Below are 26,992 nucleotides of genomic sequence, written 5' to 3'. Positions count from 1 at the left end.
ACACAGGAAGAGCAGAGTCCATTTTGACTTTTCTGTTCTGAACCATAACCTTAGTAATGGCCAGGACCCCCCGTCAGTTCTGAGCAGTAAGAAAAAACTTCTTGTTGTGGAAACATAGAAGATGCAATAGGACGAATTCATGAAAACCTCAAAGAATGTGACTATTTCAATGAGTCTGTTCCTTAGAACATAGAACAAAGAACTTCGGAGTTGGAAGTGACCTTGGGGGTCTTTTAGTCCAACTCTCTGCTTGAGCAGGAGACCCTATACCATTTCAGAGAACTGTCTATCCTTAAAAGACTCCAGTGATAGAGCACCCATGAGTTTTGAAGGCAAGTTGTTCCACTGTTTGATTGTTCTCACCGTCAGGAAATTTCTCCGTAATTCCAGGTTGCTTCTCTCCTTGGTTAGTTTCCATTCATTGCTTCTTGTTTTGCCTTCTAGTGCTTTGGAAATAACTTGACCTCCCCCTCTTCTTTGTGGCTGTTCCACAAATATTGGAACAGTACTATCATGTGACCCTTAGTCCTCCTTTTTATTAGAGTAGACATACCCACTTAGTGCAACTATTCATCATATTTTGAGCCTCCAGCCTCCTAATCCAGGGGGCTTCAAACTTGACCCCTTTATGACTTGTGGACTACAAACACTGCACTACTTATTTAGAATACTGAATAAAGAAAAGTGGAGTTGGAAGGGACCTTGGAGGTCTTCTGATATACTCTCTGCTCAACCTCTTTTTTTTTTTTTTTTTGCATCGTGGTGACAAAACTGGATGCAATATTCCAAATGTGGTCTTACTGGTGCAGTCCAAAGCGGTACCAACACTTCACATGTTCTTTGAACACATCTTGCATTAGAAAAAAGACTTGAAGAGAGAGAGAGTCAGAATCCTAAAATGGTACAACATTTTGAGATTTCAGTGTTTCCCATGTACAGCTACAATCTGAGTGGCTGAGGATAACAGTTTACTGATCATTCTCTTCCTGATTATTGAGAAGGACATCTAGTTAAACACTAGCAAAATGTTCTTGGATCAGCCCCTTCAGCAATATACAAACAACCACCCTAGATTAAATGTCCAGCAAGTCACAAAGATCTCCTGATGGGAGCAATAGAATTCCAAAGTCTCAAGAAGGGATTATTTCCCATCATCTCTTTCTACCGGAAGCAACCAGGCACTGAACTTTGGACATCCCTATGCAAATTCTAGGCTCTGCTGCTGTGTTTTGGCTCACCTTGGCCTACCAACAACCTTCTTTGAAATTTGGGCGTCTTGCAGAAGAAGAAGAAGAAGAACACGAGTGTTGGAGAAAGAGTGTTTCTGCAATTCAGACTAACAAATGTTTAATCCAGCAGTCACAGCCCTCTCTAAGCGGTCTACAGAGTCAGCCTATTGCCCCCAACAGTCTGGGTCCTCATTTCACTGACCTCGCAAGGATGGAAGGCTGAATCAATCTTGAGCCAGTCAGGATCGAATGCCCGGCAGTCAGCAGAATTAGTCTGCAATACTGCATTCATTTGAGGCCTTTGAACTCTGGTGCTGTAGAAGACTCCTGCGAGTCCCCTGGACTGCAAGGCGTTCCAACCAGTCAGTCCTAGAAGAGATCAACCTCAACTGCTCTTTAGAAGGCCAGATCCTGAACTTGAAACTCAAGTACTTTGGCCACCTAATGAGAAGGAAGGACTCACTGGAGAAGAGCCTAATGCTGAGAAAGATGGAGGGCAATAGAAGAAGGGGACGACAGAGAATGAGATGGCTGGATGGAGTCACTGAAGCAATAGGCATGAGCATAAATAGATTCCAGAAAATGGTAGAGCACAGGAAGGCCTGGAGGAACGTTGTCCATGGGGTTGCGATGGGTCAGACACAATTTCGCAATTAACAACAACAACACTGCATTCTAAACCCCATTGAACTCAGCAGGGCTCTATTCCCCAGTTTCTGCAACTATCGTTCAGGGCAAGGATATGTGACCCATGGAAAAGATCTGTGATTATGCCAAATGGCGGCCAAAGTATGATGAGATCATCACACCAAGACCATATTCAAATGCAGGTTGACTTATTCAGGTTTATAAGTTACAATGATGAGGATGACATGCCTGCTTTGTCATTTAACACCTGCTTGTCCCCTGCAGTTACCATGGAAGCAGCTGCTTTAATGAGTTACAAAATCTGTCACATGAGCATCCCAGCCTGCTCAGAGACTCTTTCTATTTTTGTATCCAATTGCTGCACTGCCCTAATGTGATACCTTTCTTAAGTACACATTAAGAAAAGCAAAGATGTCCACCATAGCTCCAGATGGCATTCCAGAATTTAGCATTAATTCCAAATAATGATTTTTGAAATGTTGACATAGTGCCTGGAAAAGCTGCTAACTTTTGTTCTAATCTTTTTTTGGGGAGCCATAACAGCATCTCTAAATGCTCCCAACAAAGATGATTAGTGCAGGAGACCCCAATCTTTTGAGCACCAGGGACTGGAACCGTGGAGAGAGGTTTTCCTATGAACTGGAGAGGGTGTGATTTCCTGTGCTGCCTGCATTCCATGGATGGAGCTTCGCTTGTTTGCACTGCCCGGTTTCTGGCATGCCATGGCCTGGTGCCGGATTAGGGGACTGGAAGATAAAACATACGATAAACAATAGATGTAACTAGATATGTGTAGTTTAACCACAAAAAAAGAGGACACGATATCAGTCTTCCAATATTTATGGGCTGTCATAGAGAAGAGGGGGTCGACCTAGTCTCCAAAGCACCTGAGGGCAGGACAAGAAGTGACAAGATCGTTAAAGAGGGACCCAACCCCAAATTAAGGAGAAATTTCCTGACAGTGGGAACTATTAATCATTGGAACAACTTTGCCTCCAGAGGTTGTGGGTGCTCCATCATTGGATGTTTTTAAGAAAAGATTGGACAGCCATTTGTCCTGAATGCTATAGAGCAGGGGTAGTCAACCTTGGCTCTTTTATGACTCGTGGACTTCAACTCCCAGAATTCCTGAGCCAGCATGGCTCAGCTTGGAAACCTCTCCCTTTCCCCTCAGCATGGCTGGCTCAGGAATTCTGAGAGTTGAAGTCCACGAGTCATTAAAGAGCCGAGGTTGACTACCCCTACCATAGAGTTTTCTGCCTGGGCAGGGAATTGGACTAGAAAACCGACTACGTCTCTTCCAACTCTATTATTCTGCATTCTGTATTCCTTTTGTTTTTCATTCTTATCAAGCGAGCAGGCAGTTGTGCCTTTAATGATTCACTTGTAGATCTTCCCATCCCTTCTGAACTCTTTTCTGTTTCTGAATTTGGTCTCTTGAGGGTATTATCAATATACCTCCCTGATGTTTATCCAGCTCCACTGATCATTGGTCAGTGGCATTTAACAGGCCAAAGGTCTGGGATTATGAGGAACAGGGAAAAGACTTTGCCTACTCAAGATCTACTAATAGTTACTAGTCAGGTTGTCTTGGTTAGCAGCTACTGTGAGGTTCTGAGCTTCACTTCATCCCAAATTGAGCAGGCTACTCAATCCTAGTGCAAATTTACAAGACTGGCTGTCAAGTCGCGTAAGAATGGAGAACCCAACAGATCATATGAAACAGAAGCCAGCCTTCACACTAAAGAGATTTCATATTTCTGAAGATTATGGTTTCCTTCTTCCAAACCCATTGGTAGGTACAGCCTGTTGCTAAAAACTAAAGGTGTGGGAGAAAGGGGAAAGTGTTCAGAAGGCAGGGAGCAAGGAAGGAGGTTGAAGATTCCCTCTGATCTTTCCGAAGGTTATCTACTTCTGCTGATGCATTTGGGCTTGCAGAGAGGCAGAAGGATCTGGGATCATTTTGGTATTTGGTATTTAAAGATTTAAGAGACTAAATAAGCTTTCAGATAAGGAGAAGGAGGATTGTCTTTGTTCCGGTTTCCTTACGTAGTTGTAAGAATGAGAATGGTGAATGGGGTCAGGTACCAACAAAGGCGAAGATCGTTTTTTTCCCCTAATCTAAGAAAGACAGATAATAAATGGCTTTTGTCTCTGAATGAGTGGAAACCTGAAGATATCTTCCCATTGTGGTACTGATCTGTGGAATGACAAAAGATAAGCTTTGTTGGGAGCAGAAAGCTTCTTTCTCACGGGTCATTTTTTTTTTTCATTGATAGCAAGCAAATGCACAACCTTTTGGGCCCAAAGATCTAAGGAGAGAGAATGATTGAAGCTAGCAGGAAAAAAAATTATAATTGATATAATGTAAATGAGAATTAAGTCTGTTTTACATAGCAGTACGTTGCCCAGAGTAGCTTGGTAGGTGGGATAGGTGGCTAAATGAATAAATAAAATCAGTTACCTTAATGTCAGTTATGACTATATTCCTTTTCCATGTGCTGAAAAAAAATATCTTTCTGTGCCTTCCCAAACTCTTTGATGGGTCTTTGTGCTATATCTCCTTCAAAAATTACTACCCAGCTGTAATGTTTAACCTCACAGTTAAACATTATTAAATTACATAAAGAGTCATTTTATTAACTGTGTTTCATTCATTGCACACATTTCTTTTTTGGTCTCTCTCTTTTTAAGAAAGAACTTCCTCCTTTTTATAATCCATGGATGGAGATTGCTCACAGGTTGGTTTACTTGATTGAGAGCCATCAACTTCGTGCACAGGTCAACCAGGTACTGAAATTCATTTTTCTGCATGACCTTTAGCCATAGAGATCTCACATTGTGTTTCTTGATGCTCTGGGAAGCCAGTCTTGCTTCCTTATGGACTGCTGGAGGAGTGAATGCTAGCTTTCCTATTTGCCTTGTTGTTTAGTTGGGATCTTCACTTTTACTTTTTAAAACACCCTGAACCATTTGTGTGCTTATTCTCTCAGTATTTGTCTTATTGATTAAACATAAAATGTGAGTTGGCAAGACATATTTCTTTCTGATTTTGAAGTGTGAGAAGTAGTATGGAGCGTTATTAACATAATATACAACTGATGGCAAACGTTCATGATGTTTGACTTCCCAGTCTACCATCCAGCCCAGAGTGGTTCTAAGGATTTTTCTTCATGTTCTCTGAGCTTGGTTATTTTCTCATGAATGAACTAGGTATGTCTAGTCCAGGGGTCTGCAACCATGACAACTTTAAGACTTGTGGACTTCAGCTCCCAGAATTCCTCAGCCAGCTAGCTGAAGTCCACAAGTCTTAAAGTTGTCAAGGTTGTAGACCCCTGGTCTAGTCTAACAAGGAGAAGGACTAGGGGTAATATGACAGTACTCTTCCAATATTTGAGGGGTTGTTACAGAAAAAAAGGGGTCAATTTACTCTGTAAAGCACCTGAGGCAGAACAAGAAGTAACGTGTGGAAAATCATGATAAAGAGAAGCAACCTGGAACTAAGGAGTGATTTCCTGACAGTGAGAACAATTAATCACTGGAACGGCTTGCCTCCAGAAGTTGTGGGTGCTCCATCACAGGAGGTTTTTAAGAAGAGATTGGACAACCATTTGACTGGGATGATATAGGATCTCCTATTTGAAGGGCGCTGGGCTAGAATACCTCCAAGGTCCTTTCCAGCTCCATGTTCTATGCTTCATTGCCCAACTGGGCAACATCCTTAGTGCTGGAGGTTGGACTACAAGACCTCCAAGGTCCCTTTCAACTCTATTATTCTATGTTCTAAGAGGGAGGGAGGGAGGGAGGGAGGGAGGGAGAGAGAGAGAGAGAGAGGGAGGGAACCTATTAATAAAAATACTTTTTTTGTTTAGAATAGAATTCTCTATTGGACACACAAGGAACTTGTCCCCGGTGCATAAGCTCTCAGTGTACATTCAAGTAATAATGATAATCACGATCATATACAACATGAAAATACATTCATCATAAGTCGTGAAATACAACACTTCATCATAAATAATATGATGCAACACTTAGTGATAGATATACTAGTTAAGCAAACAACATATATCATAGTAGATAGTAAAAAAAACAATATAAATTGTAAGATACAAGCAGCAAAGTTATAGTCATAAGAAGGTAAGGAGGTAATAAGTAAGATGAGGAGTATCATAGTAATATTATAGAGCTTTACTAAGTGTTTTGACAGTGTTGTAGGAATTAGTAGTTAAGCAGAGTGTCCTTCTTCTGATGTTTGTTTCAACAGATGCCTCTACTAAGCTGCCAGTACCTCCAAGGTCACCGAGAACTCTATTTGGCCCATATGGTCCTCAGTTTCATCACAATGGCCTACGTCTGGCAAGAAGGTGAAAAAGAGGTCCCCAAGGTATAGTCCAATCTTGAAACTTTTGCTCTTTCTTAAGCCTGAAGTGCCTTCGCAGCAGCAGCTGCTGAAAACGATGAAGATGCAAAGGGTAAATCCACAAGAAATGATGCAAGCATGCAAAGGTCCAGTTAAATAATGCCAGCTGCCAAGTACCCAAATTTTGATCATGTGATTGTGGGGATGCTGTGACGGTCGTAGGTGCGACGAGTGGTTGAAAGTCACTTTGAATGGGTGCTAAATGAATGGTTTAAGTCAAGGACTACCTGCAATCTTCTTCAGTGCTTTTAGTACAGGGGTCTTCAAACTTGGCCCTTTTATGACTTGTGGACTTCAACTCCCAGAATTCCTCAGCCAGGCACGCTGAGGAATTCTGGGAGTTGAAGTCCACAAGTCATAAAAGGGCCAAGTTTGAAGACCCCTGTTTTAATATAACAATGATGGGATAACATTGGGCAATACGGACTTACAAAGCTTTCTACTTCTTCTAACCAGCTGGAACCCTACTGAAGCTCAGTAGGACACGGATTACCGGTAGGTGAGCTGGTGTTGATGTTCTGGTCTTATCTTCCAGATCTTGCCACGAAACCTGGCCATCCCTTTTGGAGAAGTCTCTGAAATGCTAGGTCTGCCTCCTATCCTGGTCCACACAGATTTTGTTTTGGTGAACTGGAAGAAAAAAAATCCCCATGGGTAAATCTATTGACAAGAGGATCTGTGCTTAATAGTTGGAGATCAGTCATAGCTGGAGCCATATAATTGTCAAGCTCAGGAAAACGGGAATCCAGGTGGTTCAAAGGAATATATAGGTTTATTGCATGTGAATCCTCTCTACAAGAATCTGAACTACTAATGGTCAAAGCAAATTGGCGGTAGATAGGAGTCAATGGAATTCAAGGTGGGCTGTAGATAAGAGTTAATGGAAACTATTGTGAGCATGAAGGGATTCAAGGCAGATGACATGCTTGACCCCTCCCTTGGGTTCAGCCTGGTCATCTCCCATGGACCGGGGGTTGGGGGCTGCTGTTATAGTCTAACCCCCTGCTCAAGCAGAAAACCCTATACCATTTTATATAATCTATATTATATGAATAATATAATCCTAACAATCATCATATAAGAATACTATATATTCAAAATATAATTGGATATAATCTTAATTATATGAATACTTAATATATTAATCAATAATTAATAAAATAATAGAAATATAATCGTAAAGAAAATGAAACCAGCTAGGTTCCTTAATTGCAAAAAATACACTTAGGGAGAAATTTCAAAACCAGATTTGAAAGTAGCTTGAATTGCCAACGGTTGCAGAAACGATGGAGGGAGTTATACGATCAACACGGCTCAGGATTGAGATGGGAAGGCTGTCTGGGATAAGGGCTTTGTAGGGCTGCACACATCTGGCTGATTTAGTCAAATGTTTGCAGCCTAGATCTGCTTGCTCTAACCTCTGCATGTGAAATGCATACGCGGGGGCACGTTGTTGTTTAAAGTGCTGTTGTACCACGATGGACTTTACCCTTCAACTGATTTCATCTCTTGATTTTGCTTCCTTGTATTGGCGGACGTCACCTCCATTTCTCCAAGGTGTCTGGAAATTGAGTAAGTCTTTGAGAATCTCTGTTTCTTTTTGCAGGGCAAAATTTAGTTATCACCTTGGAGTCAATGTTCAGGCTGTTTGAAGTCAAACAGCTGCCACTTTTAGGAAGACAGCTTATGTTTACATTGTTCCGAGCTCCTATTTTTGCCAGTTAGGCTCCCACAGAATAGAAAATTCAGATCTAGGAGAATCATCTCTCTCTCTCCATCAAACAGCTGCTTAGTGGTAGGTGCAGCTTTCCTCTCAAGCGCAAATGGCAAACTAACCAGGAATGGTTTGTTTAGCAAGCAATTGCTTGCCCCCTTTACAGGCCATTACTGGAAACCCAAGGTGTATTTGATGATTTATTTCACGCAACTTCGTTTTTCCTTGGCTTATGATTCTTTATTGGAATTCTAATCTAATGTAAAATTGAGGTACGTCTTCAGTGGTTCTGGTTTATTTCAGCACCACTTCTCATTGTTAGGCTTCCCTTTTTAAGTTACTTATAAAGAAACAGGGTCCTTGGTGGAAAGAAGTCAAGGTGTTCACGCATGAGTGCCTTGTGAGAGGAAGCAATTACCAAATGGCAACATGCAATATTGTTTTTGTTGGAATTCATTGTTGGAACATATTTTTATGCAACAACTACAATAATATGGCTGGATGTGTCACTCCAAAACTGTGCCCACCCCATTGCCAGCAATGGGGGAAAAGTTGTGATATGTCACGCGACATCACGTGATGTTGTGAGTTTGACATGCCTGGTATATACACTATGCTCTTTTGTTCTAAGTAGAGTTTCTTGTTTCCTGTTACAATTAAAATACTGTACGTATGAACCAGTAGAGATTTTAGTTTGGAAAGTGAATGATAAAAGTCACAAACCTACATTTGTTTCTACATTCCTGTGTCAAACCGCTAGTGCAGATTTTTGAAGCAATGTCGAAACTTGCCGAACTGTGAACAAAAGCAATAAAAGAGCGATTGTGCACAGCTTATAGATCAATTGTTTTGTACACCTTGGGCTTTTTAGGAGAAACAAACCCTCCCTTGCAAGCACTGATAAATACTTGTACTTCCTTTCCCAGACTGTTGATTTTGTTGTGTTCACAGGAATCTGGAGCCCATAGTTAGCTTGCCTGGAGGAACAAGCACAGTTGGGTTCATTCTCGTCACTTTCCTGGCTGAGAAAGCTGCCGCACCAGGACTCAAGGTATAGTCTTCTCTTAAATTAATTATCAGTGTTTGCTTTGGATGCTTTTGTGAGGGATCAGGTGAGCATTCCCCAGCATTTTGGCTATTCTGAAAACATGTTGAGTTCACCTAACAAGCTAGACTATGCTAAAACAAGCAGATGGTCTGTAATTTAGCAGATGGTGGGAATCCAACCATTCCCTCAGCATCAACCTAGTCATCACATTAAGTTCTAATGTAATACCTTGACAAGGTGAGGAGCAGTGATGGGATTCAAATATGTGAACAGCAGGTTCTTTGGCCTATGAGTTAGAAAGCTGGGGATAAGCAGCCAATGGATTCCCACAAAGCGATTCAGAGTCGCTGGGAAGCAAGTGGCATATAAATTTAAACACTTTTCATTTCATGCAGGCAATTGCCAAGGCTGTGAATGGACTTCTTCAACCAGATGACAAAATCCTGGCTGAAGCGTTACAAGAAGTGACAAACACACTTCAAGAAATGACCCAAACTCTGAAGAAAATGCATGGTAAGCTTGTGATCCACATACACTTAAGTAAGGCATGGACATCAAATGAAGAGTTGGAAGGATCCTTAGAGGTCTTCTGTTCAACCCTTGCTTGAGCAGGAGACCTTACCCTTCCAACTCTTCTTCATGAGCTGGCAACAAAAAATATTCACATTTAGAAACATCAACTTTAAGAGAATATTAATGTTTAATTCTTTACAGCTCCTCTGAAATTGATTAGGTCTTCTCGTTCGTTCTTTGCAGTTGATTGGATGCTTTCAAAATGATTCTTTAAAAATAGATAAGAGGTACAAAAATTTTTTAGCGTTAAATTCAAGGTAATGTTGTAAAGAAGTTGATACAAAACAGGTAGATATTCCAAGTCAGTTGGGGTCCAGCACACACTGGTCCACAACCTTCTGCAAACTAGGATTCTCCATTGCTCCTGCAACTCTCACTTTATCATTGATTTGTTTGTTCATGTCTTCAATAGAACGTGCCCCTTCTGATATGTACTTATATAGCAATAGCACTTAGACTTATATACCGCTTTATAGTACTTTACAGCCCTCTCTACGTGGTCTACAGAGTCAGCATATTGCCTCCAACAATCTGGGTCATCATTTTACTGACCTTGGGAGGATGGAAGGCTGAGCCAGTCACCACATTACAAAAAAGATGTTGAGACTTTGGGAAAAGTGCAAAGAAGAACATCTAAGATGATTAAAGGCCTGGAGACTAAAACATATGAGGTTGCGGGATTGGGTTTGGCTAATCTAGAGAAAAGAAGGAGTAGGGGAGAGATGATAGCAATGTTCTAATATTTGAGGGGCTACCACAAAGAAGAGGGGTTCAACCTATTCTCCAAGGCACCAGAAGGCAAGACAAGATGGAAACTAATAAAGGTGAGAAGCAACCTGGAATTTAGGAGAAACTTCCTAACAGTGAGGACAATTAACCAATGGAACAGTTTGCCGTCACAAGTTGTGGGTGCTTCATCCCTGGAGGTTTCTAAGAAGAGACTGGACAGTCACTTGTCTGAAATGGTAGGATCTCCTGCTTGAGCAGGCAGTTGGACTAGAAGACCTCCGAAGTCCATACCAGCTCTATTTTGATTGAGGATCGAACTCCTGGCAGTCAGCAGAATTAGCCTGCAATACTGCATTCTAACCACTGCACCACCACAGCTTACATATGCAAGATCCCTGGGTTTGACTTTTTTTTGGAGGGGGGAGATGCAGTCAAAATTGTCTTAATTTCAAACTGCAATAAAAGACCTAAGAGGGAAAAAAAAATATAGCCCACAGATTCCAATGGCAGCTGAACTGCACAGGGATAATTTTAGTAATAAAACCATTTTGCTGAATCTGCCCTCAAGGGTTGCTCAGGGGAGAACATCGAAAAGAACTCTAGACAAAAAGCATCAGTAGCTGTGATAGGAAAGAGAGTAAATCTTTAATGCTGCCATGAGCCTTTGAATTCCCCTCCATGCTTGACGGATCTCAGCAGCTTCCGAAACAGAGAATTGTTGCTCAATATTCTTGATTCATGGCTTGGCTATTTTCTTGGCCTTTTGCAGCCTTCATATTAATGGAGCCTTTGAGGTTGTAAGGTTGACCCACCATTTAGTTCTGTAATTATCTCTTGCGATTAGGGAAAGCAACCCCATTGGGGCTAGCCAAATGAATAGAATTGATTTCCAAATGTTGGCTTCTGTCCTAGGCCTCCAATCTCAGCGCTGTATTTGGTTCACATCTCAAGGTCAATAAAAGAAAAAAAAAGGGGGGGGAAAGAGAGAGATCTTAAAAAGCCAGGCTGCTTAATTTCTCACAGGGAGCAGAACCAGAAAAAAGCCATACTTGTACCCTGCATAGAAAATGGACAACAGATTTTGCAGTGAACAATATAATATAATAATTGGTTTGGTTAGGACAAATATCCACTCTGTCTTCTGTAGAAAACAAATAGCAGCCATATTTGATGGTCCATAGAGCAGGCATACAGAATTACAAAAGAACAGAGCTGGAAGGGACCTTGAAGGTCTTATAGTCCAACCCTGTGCTTCAGCAGGAGAGCCTAAGTGGAATTTTCCTCCAATGGGATTTTCCCATGTATTCTACCAGGAAACGTAGATAGGGCAGGCTAGAAATGTCAGTGCCCTCCTAACCATACCCAAGCACTCCGAGTTTGTTGGCGATGTCCATTTTGCTCTATGAGTTCATGGTGACCTAACCCTAACCCTAAGTGGAATTTTCCTCCAATGGGATTTTCCCATGTATTTTACCAGGAAACGTAGATAGGGCAGGCTAGAAATGTCAGTGCCCTCCTAACCATACCCAAGCACTCTGAGTTTGTTGGCGATGTCAATTTTGCTCTATGAGTTCATGATGACCTAACCCTAACCCTACGTGGAATTTTCCTCCAATGGGATTTTCCCATGTATTTTGCCAGGAAATATAGATAGGGCAGGCTAGAAAAGTAACTGCCCTCCTAACCATACCCAAGCACTCCGAGTTTGTTGGCGATGTCCATTTTGCTCTATGAGTTCATGGTGACCTAACCCTAACCCTAAGTGGAATTTTCCTCCAATGGGATTTTCCCATGTATTTTACCAGGAAAGATAGATAGGGCAGGCTAGAAATGTCAGTGTCCTCCTAACCATACCCAAGCACTCCGAGTTTGTGGGCGATGTCCATTTTGCTCTATGAGTTCATGGTGACCTAACCCTAACCCTAGGTGGAATTTTCCTCCAATGGGATTTTCCCAGGTATTTTCCCAGGAAACATAGATAGGGCAGGCTAGAAATGCTAAGGGTAATATCATAAGAAACTTGGTAATATCATAAGAACTTGCTAATATCATAAGAAACTTGGAGAGCAAAGTGGACATTGATAACAAACTCTTGGGTATGGTTAGCGTTAGGTCACCATGAACTAATAGAGCAAAATGGACATCGCCAACAAACTCGGAGTGCTTGGGTATGGTTAGGAGGGCAGTTACTTTTCTAGCCTGCCCTATCTATATTTCCTGAGAAAATACATGGGAAAATCCCATTGGAGGAAAATTCCACTTAGGGTTAGGGTTAGGTCACCATGAACTCATAGAGCAAAATGGAGATCGCCAACAAACTCGGAGTGCTTGGGTATGGTTAGGAGGGCAGTTACTTTTCTAGCCTGCCCTATCTATGTTTGCTGGGAAAATACATGGGAAAATCCCATTGGAGGAAAATTCCACTTATGGTTAGGGTTAGGTCACCATGAACTCATAGAGCAAAATGGACATCGCCAACAAACTCGGAGTGCTTGGGTATGGTTAGGAGGGCACTGACATTTCTGGCCTTCCCTATCTACGTTTCCTGGTAAAATACATGGGAAAATCCCATTGGAGGAAAATTCCACCTAGGGTTAGGGTTAGATCATCATGAACTCATAGAGCAAAATGGACATCGCCAATGAACACGGAGTGTTTGGGTATGGTTAGGACGGCAGTTACTTTTCTAGCATGACCTATCTATGTTTCCTGGGAAAATACATGGGAAAATCCCATTGGAGGAAAATTCCACTTAGGGTTAGGGTTAGATCACCATGAACTCATAGAGCAAAATTGACATCGCCAACAAACTCGGAGTGTTTGGGTATGGTTAGGAGGGCACTGACATTACTAGCCTGCCCTATCTATGTTTGCTGGGAAAATACATGGGAAAATCCCATTGGAGGAAAATTCCACTTAGGGTTAGGGTTAGGTCAGCATGAACTCATAGAGCAAACTGGACATCGCCAACAAACTCGGAGTGCTTGGGTATGGTTAGGAGGGCAGTTGCTCTATGAGTTCATGGTGACCTAACCCTAACCCTAAGTGGGATTTTCCTCCAATGGGATTTTCCCATGTATTTTCCCAGGAAACATAGATAGGGCAGGCTAGAAAAGTAACTGCCCTCCTAACCATACCCAAACACTCCGGGTTTGTTGGTGATGTCCATTTTGCTCTATGAGTTCATGGTGACCTAACCCTAACTCTAAGTGGAATTTTCCTCCAATGGGATTTTCCCATGTATTTTCCCAGGAAACATAGATAGGGCAGGCTAGAAAAGTAACTGCCCTCCTAACTATACCCAGGCACTCCGAGTTTGTTGGCGATGTCCCTTTTGCTCTATGAGTTCATAGTGACCTAACCCTAACCCTAAGTGGAACTTTCCTCCAATGGGATTTTCCCATGTATTTTCCCAGGAAACATAGATAGGGCAGGCTAGAAAAGTAACTGCCCTCCTAACTATACCCAGGCACTCCGAGTTTGTTGGCGATGTCCCTTTTGCTCTATGAGTTCATAGTGACCTAACCCTAACCCTAAGTGGAACTTTCCTCCAATGGGATTTTCCCATGTATTTTCCCAGGAAACATAGATAGGGCAGGCTAGAAAAGTAACTGCCCTCCTAACTATACCCAGGCACTCCGAGTTTGTTGGCGATGTCCCTTTTGCTCTATGAGTTCATAGTGACCTAACCCTAACCCTAAGTCGAATTTTCCTCCAATGGGATTTTCCCATGTATTTTCCCAGGAAACATAGATAGGGCAGGCTAGAAATGTCATTGCCCTCCTAACCATACCCAAGCACTCTGAGTTTGTTGGCCATGTCCATTTTGCTCTATGAGTTCATGGTGACCTAACCGTAAGTGGAATTTTCCTCCAATGGGATTTTCCCATGTATTTTCCCAGGAAACATAGATAGGGCAGGCTAGAAATGCTTAGGGTAATATCATAAGAAACTTGGTAATATCATAAGAAACATGGTAATATCATAAGAAACTTGGAGAGCAAAATGGACATTGCTAACAAATTCTTGGGTATGGTTAGCGTTAGGTCACCATGAACTCATAGAGCAAAATGGAGATCGCCAACAAACTCGGAGTGCTTGGGTATGGTTAGGAGAACAGTTACTTTTCTAGCATGCCCTATCTATGTTTCCTGAGAAAATTCATGGGAAAATCCCATTGGAGGAAAATTCCACTTAGGGTTAGGGTTAGGTCACCATGAACTCATAGAGCAAAATGGACATCGCCAACAAACTCGGAGTGCTTGGGTATGGTTAGGAGGGCACTGACATTTCTGGCCTTCCCTATCTACGTTTCCTGGTAAAATACATGGGAAAATCCCATTGGAGGAAAATTCCGCTTAGGGTTAGGGTTAGGTCACCATGAACTCATAGAGCAAAATGGACACCGCCAACAAACTCGGAGTGCTTGGGTATGGTTAGGAGGGCAGTTACTTTTCTAGCCTGACCTATCTATGTTTCCTGGGAAAATACATGGGAAAATCCCATTGGAGGAAAATTCCACCTAGGGTTAGGGTTAGGTCACCATGAACTCATAGAGCAAAATGGACATCGCCAACAAACTCGGAGTGCTTGGGTATGGTTAGGAGAACAGTTACTTTTCTAGCATGCCCTATCTATGTTTCCTGAGAAAATTCATGGGAAAATCCCATTGGAGGAAAATTCCACTTAGGGTTAGGGTTAGGTCACCATGAACTCATAGAGCAAAATGGACATCGCCAACAAACTCGGAGTGCTTGGGTATGGTTAGGAGGGCACTGACATTTCTGGCCTTCCCTATCTACGTTTCCTGGTAAAATACATGGGAAAATCCCATTGGAGGAAAATTCCACCTAGGGTTAGGGTTAGATCACCATGAACTCATAGAGCAAAATGGACATCGCCAACAAACTCGGAGTGTTTGGGTATGGTTAGGACGGCAGTTACTTTTCTAGCATGCCCTATCTATGTTTCCTGAGAAAATTCATGGGAAAATCCCATTGGAGGAAAATTCCACTTAGGGTTAGGGTTAGGTCACCATGAACTCATAGAGCAAAATGGACATCGCCAACAAACTCGGAGTGCTTGGGTATGGTTAGGAGGGCACTGACATTTCTGGCCTTCCCTATCTACGTTTCCTGGTAAAATACATGGGAAAATCCCATTGGAGGAAAATTCCACCTAGGGTTAGGGTTAGATCACCATGAACTCATAGAGCAAAATGGACATCGCCAACAAACTCGGAGTGTTTGGGTATGGTTAGGACGGCAGTTACTTTTCTAGCCTGCCCTATCTATGTTTGCTGGGAAAATACATGGGAAAATCCCATTGGAGGAAAATTCCGCTTAGGGTTAGGGTTAGGTCACTATGAACTCATAGAGCAAAATGGACATCGCCAACAAACTCGGAGTGCTTGGGTATGGTTAGGAGGGCACTGACATTTCTAGCCTGCCCTATCTATGTTTGCTGGGAAAATACATGGGAAAATCCCATTGGAGGAAAAATCCACTTAGGGTTAGGGTTAGGTCACCGTGAACTCATAGAGCAAAATGGACATCGCCAACAAACTCGGAGTGCTTGGGTATGGTTAGGAGGGCAGTTACTTTTCTAGCCTGCCCTATCTATGTTTCCTGGGAAAATATATGGGAAAATCCCATTGGAGGAAAATTCCATGTAGGGTTAGGGTTAGGTCACCATGAACTTATAGAGCAAAATGGACATTGCCAACAAACTTGGAGTGCTTGGATATGGTTAGGAGGGCAGTTACTTTTCTAGCCTGGCTTATCTATGTTTCCTGGGAAAATAAATGGGAAAATCCCATTGGAGAAAAGTTCCACTTAGGGTTAGCGTTAGGTCACTATGAACTCATAGAGCAAAATTGACATCGCCAACAAACTCGGAGTGCTTGGGTATGGTTAGGAGGGCATGTCCATTTTGCTCTATGAGTTCATGGTGACCTAACCCTAACCCTAAGTGGAATTTTCCTCCAATGGGATTTCCCCATGTATTTTCTCAGGAAACATAGATACGGCAGGCTAGAAAAGTAACTGCCCTCCTAACCATACCCAAGCACTCCGAGTTTGTTGGTGATGTCCATTTTGCTCTGAGTTCATGGTGACCTAACCTTAACCCCATGTGGAATTTTCCTCCAATGGGATTTTCCCATGTATTTTCCTAGGAAACATAGATAGGGAAGGCTAGAAAAGTAACTGCCCTCCTAACCATACCCAAGCACTCCGAGTTTGTTGACGATGTCCATTTTGCTCTATGAGTTCATGGTGACCTAACCCTAACCCTAAGTGGAATTTTCCTCCAAAGGGATTTTCCCATGTATTTTCCTAGGAAACATAGATAGGTCATGCTAGAAAAGTAACTGCCCTCCTAACCATACACAAACACTCCGGGTTTGTTGGCGATGTCCATTTTGCTCTATGAGTTCATGGTGACCTAACCCTAATCCTAAGTGGAATTTTCCTCCAATGGGATTTTCCCATGTATTTTCCCAGCAAACATAGACAGGGCAGGCTAGAAAAGTAACGGCCCTCCTAACCATACCCAAGCAGTCCGAGTTTGTTGGCGATGTCCATTTTGCTCTATGAGTTCATGGTGACCTAACCCTAACCCTAAGTGGAATTTTCCTCCAATGGGATTTTCCCATGTATTTTCCCAGCAAACATAGATAGGGCAGGCTAAAAATGTCAGTGCCCTCCTAATCATACCCAAGCACTCCTAGTTTGTTGGAGATGTCCATTTTGCTCCATGACTTCATAGTGACCTAACCCTAACCCTAAGTGGAATTTTCTTCCAATGGGATTTTCCCATGTATTTTCCCAGGAAACATAGATAGGGCAGGTTAGAAATGTCAGTGCCCTCCTAACCATACCCAAGCACTCCGAGTTTGTTGACGATGTCCATTTTGCTCTATGAGTTCATGGTGACCTAACCCTAACCCTAAGTGGAATTTTCCTCCAATGGGATTTTTCCATGTATTTTCCCAGCAAACAAAGATAGGGCAGGCTAGAAAAGTAACTGCCCTTCTAACCATACCCAAGCACTCCGAGTTTGTTGGCGATGTCCATTTTGCTCTATGAGTTCATGGTGACCTAACCCTAACCCTAAGTGGAATTTTCCTCCAATGGGATTTTTCCATGTATTTTCCCAGCAAACAAAGATAGGGCAGGCTAGAAAAGTAACTGCCCTCTAACCATACCCAAGCACTCCGAGTTTGTTGGCGATGTCCATTTTGCTCTATGAGTTCATGGTGACCTAACCCTAACCCTAAGTGGAATTTTCCTCCAATGGGATTTTTCCATGTATTTTCCCAGCAAACAAAGATAGGGCAGGCTAGAAAAGTAACTGCCCTCCTAACCATACCCAAGCACTCCGAGTTTGTTGGCGATGTCCATTTTGCTCTCCAAGTTTCTTATGATATTACCAAATTTCTTATGATATTACCAAGTTTCTTATGATATTACCCTAACCCTATATCTTTCCAGACAAGTTCCTGTCCAGTCTCTTCTTAAAAACTGATTAATTGTTCTCATTATGAGGAAATTTCTCCTTAGTTCTATGTTGGAACTGTCTTTAATGATCTTCCATCCTGGTCTCAGTTGCTTTGGAGAATAGATGGACCCCTTCTTCTCTGTGAGACCCCCCGATCAAATATTGGAACACTGCTATCATGTCATCCCTGGTCCTTCTCTTTGTTAGACTAGATATTGACAATTCTTGCAAACGTTCAGCATACGCTTTAATCTCCAGACCTGTCTCTGTTGCTTCTCTTTGCAGTATCCTTGCACTATCTTCTGCTCTCCTGCAGGGTGCTGGACTAGAAGACCTCCAAGGTCTCTGCCAGCACTATTCTATTCTAAATCATCCCTCTCACAGTTACTGCTGTTGAGCCAGGTAGTTGTGCATTTGCTTTTTCTTGCCTAAGTGTAATAACTTACATTTATATTTAACCTTACACTTATTAAGTATACCTGGCAAACTGATCTGATCTTAATGTACTCTAACTTCTAGATTATGTTGATCCTTCAGTATTTTATGGAGTGACAAGAATATTTTTTTCTGGGTAAGTACAGCTATGTTCCTTTGGCTTTAGAAGTGTTTTTCAAGCAGAACCACAGGGACGAGCAATTGCTGATATTGAGAAGGAAGACCCCCACTGCCAATTGAACTGGGGGCTTTCTGGACCAATTAGACGTGGCATTATGCAAACAAGGGTTCCTTCTATCATTTTCCTTTGTGATGTAGTATTCCTTTTCACAACTTTTTCTTAGGTTGTGAAACACAACACATTTATTCTCCAGTGATACATAAGGCTACAAAGCTCTCTCATCTGCTTAGGAGGGGTGTCTTGGGACTAAATTTCCTTCCTTCCTTCCTTCCTTCCTTCCTTCCTTCCTTCCTTCCTTCCTTCCTTCCTTCCTTCCTTCCTTCCTTCCTTCCTTCCTCCCTCCCTCCCTCCCTCCCTCCCTCCCTCCCTCCCTTCCTTCCTTCCTTCCTTCCTCTCTCCCTCCCTCCCTCCCTCCCTCCGTCCCTCCCTCCTCCCCTCCCTCCCTTCTTTTTTTCAGTCTGCATTTTCTATTAATATGTACATTTTCATACCCCGTACTTTTCAACCCTACAACTGCCATCATTAGGTATGAGAGAACAGATTTCAGCATAAAGGACACCTTCATCTGTCCCTCCATTTGGAATGTGTGAACTGTGCAGAATTTGCATCAAAATCTGAATTAAATGAGTGCATCCCCCTGATCTCACGGACTCCTTAGTGTTGCTTTGAGAAAGCTCCTGGGTCAGAAACAAAGGAGGAGAATGGATGAATTCAACCCCTGACCAGCACATCCTCAGTGCAAATCTTTACAACCCTTTCTTTTTCACAAAGCATGCCAGGGGGGCTTGTTAATCTCTTCCTTAATGTTTAGTTTCCCAAGGCCACATTAGCTAATTGTGTTGCCTTCACTTAATCAGACAGGGTCCCTCATTAAACCTTCATTAAAATCCGGATGTGTTAAAGCAGAGAGGGGAAGAAATGATATAAGGAAATGAAACTTGACTATAAAGCAAAAATCTCCCTCTGGGCATTGCAGAATCCCTATATGGCTACAAAGGCAACTTGTTGCTAGATCACCAGTGTAAAAGTGGGTTATGGAACACCCTTTGTGACTGACTCAAGATGAGGCTGAAACAGGAGTGATCATTCTGGTTTAACAGTAGCAGCTCAAACACTGAACAAATGAGAGAAAGCCTCTTAAATCTATTTTAGGCAAAAACAATGGATTAACCTGTCATTGGTGCTTCAGCCCCAGTGAGTTCAGTTGTCAGATTCTCTTTGTCTAAAAACCATAATAAAATTGCGGAGGTGTCTGCAAGGTGTGGTCAAATATGTCAAAGTGGAAACCATAATGATATGACCAGAGCTTTGACCGTACCATTATCACCAACTTGACTTTTTGAACATTTTGTATGGACACACTTGAAAAATTGTGTTACCTGCATTCAACAGCACTTTTTGATAAGTTGTTGTATCCTTAGGACAGCGGCTCCCAACCTTTTTTATACCCCAAACCCCTAGAACGCTTCTGATATATTCTTGCAACCCTTGTTGTTGTTAGTTGCGAAGTCATGTCCAACCCATCGCAACCCATGGACAACGTTCCTCCAGGCCTTCCTGTCCTCTACCATCTTCTGGAGTCCATTTAAGCTCACACCTACTGCTTCAGCCACCTCATTCTCTGTTGTCCCCTTCTTCTATTGCCCTCCATCTTTCCCAGCATTAGGCTCTTCTCCAGTGAGTCCCCTTATAAAAGTTCAAAATAACAGCAATGAATTATGCATATACACTATAATTTTGAAAACCCAAGTTTTCACACCCCTTGGAATATCCTCTCGCACCCCTGGTTGGGAACCCCTGCCTTAGGAGAATAGTGGCCCATTTGGGGGAGGGAGGATTTGTGTATATGTGTGTGTGTAAAAAATGAAACAGGTGTATTAAAGTTTATGGAGGATTAAAGTATCCACATTGCTTTTCTCCCAAAGAGAAATAGCCGAAATTTGAAGATGTTGTAAAATGAAAAGGATAAAATGCATGCCTCAAGTGTCACCAAACTCTGCAAAACACTGTCAACCACCTAGACCAGGAGTAGGTCACCTTGGCTCTTTTATGACTCGTGGACTTCAACTCCCAGAATTCCTGAGCCAGCATGGCTCAGCTTGGAAACCTCTCCCTTTCCCCTCAGCGTAGCTGGCTCAGGAATTCTGGGAGTTGAAGTCCACAAGTTATGAAAGAGCCAAGGTTGACTACTCCTGGTCTAGACCAACAAAGGGGAAAAGGTTGACGTTGTCTTCTCCATTTCTGTTCTAGGTGCTCAGAGATTGGGTGGCCACAAAGGCCCACCAGCCTTGAGCTGTCAATCTCTGCCTTAGATTTAAATAGCAAAGAAATTCATCTCAGAAATAAATGACTTCGGCTCATCTATTAACTTTATTAGGATTGCTGGTGGCTTTGGGGAGACGAAGAACACAGGGCCCCAGGGGGCTTCTTCTCACTCTGATGAGAAAAAAGGTCTGAATGGAGGCTGTGCATTCACAGTACATGGCAGGACTCCTCCACAGTCACCTGTTGCTGGGCAAAGAGGCTGCTGCCTACCAAACACAACCTCGCCCCCTCTTAAAAACTCCCCGTGGCTTGGAAAAATGCCTCCGTACAACTTGGGCCTTCTGAGCAGCTGCTAGGAAGCAGGTTCCTCGGCTTATGTTTTGCTCTGTGTGAGCATTTTAATAAAAGAGCAGCCTAAAAATAAATCCGATCGCTCCCTGGTGCTTCTGTAACGTCTGGCGGAGAGGGCAGGTGCACAGGTCAGCTAATGAGCTGCACACACAGCTTGAGTCTCTCTGTGAGCGCCAGCCTCCCTCTGTTGATCTGTGGCTCTTGCAATGCATCACTTGGCAGAGGAATTGGAGGCTGTGAAGCTGCCACCATCCCCCTCCCCCTCCTCCTCCTCTTCCCCCCCCCCCAGATCCAAAAGGCTCAGAACAGCGGGGGAGGGAAGATACTTGCAGTTGCAAATAATCTGTGGCCACAAACCATCCTTAACTAGATCAGGTTAAAAGAGGGGTCTTCAAACTTGACCCTTTTATGACTTGTGGATTTCAACTCCCAGAATTCCTGAGTCTCTCCCTCTCCCTCTCCCCTTCTCCCCCTCTCCCTCCCTCCCTCCCTCCCTTTCTCTTTCTCTCTCTCTCTTTTTCACATACTCACACACTGTTGGGTTCTTGGTGCTCTCTGAATTTGGTTTTTTTTCCTGGAGATATTTCATTATCAGATTAGGTCCTATCATTCATGCATAGACCAGTGGACTTTGCTGGCTGCTGATACACCATAGCTTGCCTTACCAGTCTTCAGTTTCTTCCTTGACAGTTCCTTGATTAGGCTATTGTTTCGCCATTATTGATTAGCCGGTGCCGTTTCTGCTTACTTGGGCATTTGCTGCTACAGAAGGTTGTCCACTGGTCCTCTCTTGTGACGTCCTTTTCTCTTTTTCAGTTGGAAAGATAACCCCGTGTTACCAGAAGGGCTGCTGTATGAAGGCCTTTGTGAACAGCCTCTGGCGTATTCTGGGGGCAGTGCGGCCCAAAGCTCCACCCTGCACGCCTTCGATGAGCTGCTTGGTATCCAACACCAGAAAGAAAGTGGTAAGAGCTGACCTTCGCTTGCATTTAGATCCACCACTGTATGTCAAAACTAGGATAAAACACTGATGGGTTTTCCAAATCTTCCATCAAACATGTGGACGGAGGAACCAGCAGTATGATTTCTCAGGATTTCTCTGGGAGAAGGACCCCCCCCCCTTTGGAGTCACAGTAAAGTTTCTATCGAAAAAGCCCCACTGGGAATGTTTTCCTCCAGATACCTTCCATCGTGATGGAATGAAAACATGGGAAGCCAGAAAGATTGTGAACTGCAGGAGACACCATCAAAATCAGAGCACTCATATTGATTCATTGGACACCTAGTTAACAAAATGAACATAGATATGCATTTCATCCATGAGAATCTGAAGGGACAGTGGTATCTCGTTACTCAATGCTCATTTGTTCTGGAAGGCACAACAGTAGTAAAAACTATGAGTGCCAAACAAACCAGGGGACTTACCACGTGACCCTTTGTTCTGGCCAGGAAAACGTTCTGTCTGTCCTTTTTCCTATGTCAGTGACCTTCCCAGCATGGCTGACTTCCTGTCTGCCCTCTGTGGCTGTCCCCCCTTTTCCTTTTGCAGGACACTGAATCCCAAAGAAACTACGAGTACTCATGCATAAAATGCATCGGGTATCAAATTCAAAGAGTTTTGAAGCAGTTGAATACTGAGGTACCACTGTATGTTTGAAGCAAGGTTTTTCCTCTTCAAAATGAACGAGGACCATCAGCAGATAAATGTAGATGTTTTCTCCGTGCTTCTGATTGAAATTCTTGTAAAACTCCTCAAAAGTTGAAAATTAGAAGTCAGGGATAAGAGTTCTCATCTAGCTCTTCCTTGGCCAAGTTAGTTTTGGTGCTCAGGATGAATGTTGACAAAGATCACAGAGGATATGCAAAATGAAAATTAAACAAAGAGACAGGGAACGAGTTTGAACAATAATCCCATCATGTACAGTATTGGCTTTTCTATAGTGGCTCAGCTGCTGATAAGGTAGGACAGCTTTCCTTAGCCATATGCCTATTTCTGTAACTCTCAGCCAGTTGCAGTTTCAGGTGCGAAGAATCAACACCATATAGTTAGTGTTCAACACCGTAATGTTAATTTTAAGGTGTTAAGAAGATTTATTGCTCAAACCTATGCACAAGAATCTAGTCAACTAATATTTAGTGCTAAATTGGCAATAGATAAGAGTTAACAGAATTCAAGAGGAGTTGGACTTAGACCGTTTATGAGAACATAATGACTCTAGGCTGATGACTTGCTTAACTCTGCCCCTGGCTCTTCCTGCTCTTCTCCTACATCAGCCTTGTGAGCTAGAAATTATGAGGGATTTCAGAATATCTAAAGGGCTATTTGTTGAGCAGCCTGACTCAATCATTTTAAATTGCCTTGAACCCCACTTATCCATTGCTTTGGTATCTTTCACCAGCTGCATTTTTGCACAGGATGAGAAAATACATGCCTCCTCATCATCAAGCTTTCATTGAAGAAATCCAGTCTGTCCCCCCACTAAAGGATCATGTCTTATCTTCTGGAAACAAAGACCTTCAGTCCCTATATAACAAATGTGTGGCTGCTCTTTCCGAGCTAAGGACCTACCATATCACCATGGTCACCAAGTACATTGTCATCGCAGCTAAAAAGGCCAAGGACAAGCTGAACAAAATTCCTCAAACCACAAGTCCTCCATCTTTCCTGGAAGGGGTAGGGACTGGGGGCTCACGGGTTCTGAAATTCTTAAAAAGTGTCCGGGACACAACAAGAGAAGCTATGGTACAACTGTAAAAGACTGTCCTTTTTGGTCAAGTAAAGTTAGGGTTATGGAGCCAGCCAGTCAACATCTCTTGATATGTATATAATAGGAGTGAGCGACTCTTCACCCAGACTGTCTAAAGCAGGGGTAGTCAACCTTGGCTCTTTTATGACTCGTGGACTTCAACTCCCAGAATTCCTGAGCCAGCTGGAATTCTGGGAGTTGAAGTCCACGAGTCATAAAAGAGCCAAGGTTGACTACCCCTGGTCTAAAGGTTGAATCATAACAACTGGATCAATCTTTGTTAATCTGAGATGTTTTGTTGCTCATCCAAGCAACTTCATCAGTCAGAGCAAACTCAGCTAGAGTTAGAGAGTTGTTGAAATGTACCAACTCCTGTTACACCAACTTCAGGGGTTTCTCCCCAAAATGCAGCGAAATCATCCAGGCCAAAGGGTTTTAAAAGTTGAATCAGGGCAACCGGACCAAATTTTGTTAATCTGAGACATTAAATTAACAGCTCTGACTGATGAAGTTGCTTGGATGAGTGATGAAAGTCTCAGATTAACAAAGTCTGGTCCAGTTGCCGTGATCCAACCTTTAGATCTCTTTGGCCTGGACGACTGAGCCTTCATTGACGTATCTTCAGCCAGAAGGCACCAATTGTTAAAAATAGTTTCTGTGAAAAGACTTTGCATATATCACAAGAAATGCATTCAAATAAAAAACAATATGGAAAAGTAAATCTGAAAAAAGAAAATAAAAATCAAATAACATAAAGCATGAAAAATGCATATAATGTTCTTCCTCTTGGCAGTTATAGATACAATTCCAATGAAACCTGTCTCTCTAAAAGGGCATAATTTTTCCTCAGTTCTATAACCTAGTCTTTTTAATAATCAAAAACAGTAAGTCGCAAAATCATTTTCTTTTTTATGCAAAAAAAAATAATAATAATAATCCATAAGCGGTTTCCAGTCATTGGAGCATCAGTAATATCTTTTCTCTAATTAATGAAATCAGTTTAGCCATCTTAACAAATTCTATCAACTTCATCAACCAGTCCTTCATTGTAGGTCATGCCGAATCTTTCTGTGTATAATAATCTTGCTGCAATACTCATATATTGAAATACTCTTCCTTGACTTTTTTCTAATTGTTTATCCATCAAAACATCTGTTTTGATTGAATATTAATCTTTAAAATCCTCTGTATTAATGTGTGTATTTGAAGCCAATTTTAAAGCTTTTTTTTAATTTGTCCATCAGGCATGATAAAATATCTCTTCACATTGTTTACATTTGCACTATACATTTGGAATGCCTTTATACATTCTATAGATTATTTCTCTGGTGTTGTATGCCAACGATACCTTATTTTAGGAAACATTCGACTTAAGATCATAGCATGATGTAAATTCCAACCCTGTTGACCACATATTTTCCCACTGATCCATCGGTACATTATAATCGAAACTCTTAGCCAACTTTACCATACACTCTTTAACCTGTTCTTCCATTTCAAATTTCAATGAAAGTGTATACGTTTTTGCAACTATATATACATCATTGCCACCCAATTGCAATTCAAAGTCTTTTTACTTTGCTCCGTACCATAAACCCTATTCTCCCTTTTGAATTTTTTTTTGATAACCATAAATGGAAAAACCATCGACACTGATACCCTTCTGCCATTTACATTGAAATTTATATTCTAAAATTGCATTTGGCTTTAATGGAGTAATCCACCTTTCAAATCCCAAATTCTCTGTCGCAGAAAATAATGCTGGGCAGGTGTTGGACTGTACGGTAGTCCTCGACAGAATCGGGATCAGAATTTCCATTGCTAACCAAGTGGTGGTTGAACTGAATCTTGCCCAGTTTCGTTAAGCAACTCCAGTTTCCCCCATTGACTTTGCTTGTTGGAAGCTAGTTGGGAAGATCACAAACGGTGATCAAAAATAGAATAGAATAGAATAACAGAGTTGGAAGGGACGTTAGAGGTCTTCTAGTCCAACTCCCTGCTCAGGCTGGAGACCCTATACCATTTCAGACAAATGGCTGTCCAGTCTCTTTTCTTAAAAACTTCCAGTGTTGGATCATTCCCAACTTCTGGAGGCAGGTTGTTCCACTGATTAATTGTTCTAGCTGTCAGGAAATTTCTTCTTAGTTCTAGGTTGCTTCTCTCCTTGGTTAGTTTCCATCTGTGGCTTCTTGTCCTGGAGAAGAGCTTGACTCCCTCTTCTTTGTGGCAACCCCTGAGATATTGGAACAGTGCTATCATGTCACCCCTAGTCCTTCTCTTCATTAAGCTAGACATTTCCAATTCCAGCAACTGTATCATGTGATCCCAGGATGTGGCAATCATTGTAGATACACCATGGTTGACAAACACCTGAATTTTGAACACATGACTGCAGAGATGTGGAAACGGACGGTTGTAAAACACCTTTTCTTCAGTGCGGTTGTAGGTTTGGTTCCTAAATGAATTGTCGTAAGTTGAGGACTGCCTGAATATTGGTAACTTGCAAGGGCTTATATGTAGGCTCATGTTTCTCTTTGATCTTATGTTCCTCTTTGAGATATAGTACCTTTCTACAAGAAATGCTTAGTACATTGAATTTGACAGCATGTACTGAATTCCTACCTGTATTTTCTCCAAGCCATTCTGAGGCTGCCTCCTTTTTTCTTTGCTTTTTCTTTTCTGATGTTTCCACAGACAGCTTCAGAAGTTTCCATATTGGGGAGGCAGCCATTTAAACTGTGCTATATCAGAAAATAATTTGCTTTCTTTCCAACCAGTTATTCTTCAGGCATCTTTAGACAGACTCTGCAGCTGGATGTGATGCTGCAGTGGCTAAATGTAAAATTAATGTTCTGAGACCTGGAGATTAAATTCTGTGCCAAGAATTTCCCAGGCAGATAATATGCAAACCTGCTTGTAATGAGCAAGCCACAATATTGTTTATTTGCAGAAACTTGAACTGTGGCAAAATGGAAATGAAAATTGTTCAGAAGAAAATGAAACGGGAAGTAAAAAAAAAAAAAATCAGCATCAGCCCCAAACCCAGTGGTGGGATTCAGCTGGTTCGCACCACTTCGGCAGAACTGGTAGCTAATTTTTTTGTTGCCAAAGCCCACAACAGACTTCTGGAAGTGGCCTCCACACAGAGA

General features: G+C 42.2%; 1 protein-coding gene across 1 annotated transcript; it reads left to right on the top strand.

Moving 5' to 3' along the window:
- The first annotated feature begins 4,552 nt into the window (after window positions 1–4,552).
- On the top strand, window positions 4,553–23,975 carry IDO2 (indoleamine 2,3-dioxygenase 2). The gene is made up of 9 exons (XM_039354170.1): window positions 4,553–4,667; window positions 6,145–6,264; window positions 6,836–6,954; window positions 7,858–7,872; window positions 8,966–9,065; window positions 9,458–9,575; window positions 18,384–18,435; window positions 21,913–22,061; window positions 23,496–23,975. The coding sequence occupies exons 1-9, from the start codon at window positions 4,602–4,604 to the stop codon at window positions 23,849–23,851; spliced, it is 1,095 nt and encodes a 364-aa protein (XP_039210104.1). The 5' UTR covers window positions 4,553–4,601; the 3' UTR covers window positions 23,852–23,975.
- Window positions 23,976–26,992: the final 3,017 nt, after the last annotated feature.

Source organism: Crotalus tigris, unplaced genomic scaffold (assembly GCF_016545835.1).
Source record: "Crotalus tigris isolate CLP2741 ecotype Arizona unplaced genomic scaffold, ASM1654583v1 scf7180000018549.3470463, whole genome shotgun sequence".
In the NCBI taxonomy this organism is placed as follows: domain Eukaryota; kingdom Metazoa; phylum Chordata; class Lepidosauria; order Squamata; family Viperidae; genus Crotalus; species Crotalus tigris.
The sequence above is the reverse complement of the archived record's forward strand: the minus strand, read 5'-3'. Positions and strand labels throughout refer to the sequence as shown.

Coding starts and splice junctions, on each gene's coding strand:
- IDO2 (XM_039354170.1), top strand. CDS start 4,602: ATGGAGATTGCTCACAGGTTGGTTTACTTGATTGAGAGCCATCAACTT. Junction 6,265..6,835: donor GTGAAAAAGAGGTCCCCAAG/GTATAGTCCAAT, acceptor CTTATCTTCCAG/ATCTTGCCACGAAACCTGGC. Junction 9,066..9,457: donor CTGCCGCACCAGGACTCAAG/GTATAGTCTTCT, acceptor CATTTCATGCAG/GCAATTGCCAAGGCTGTGAA.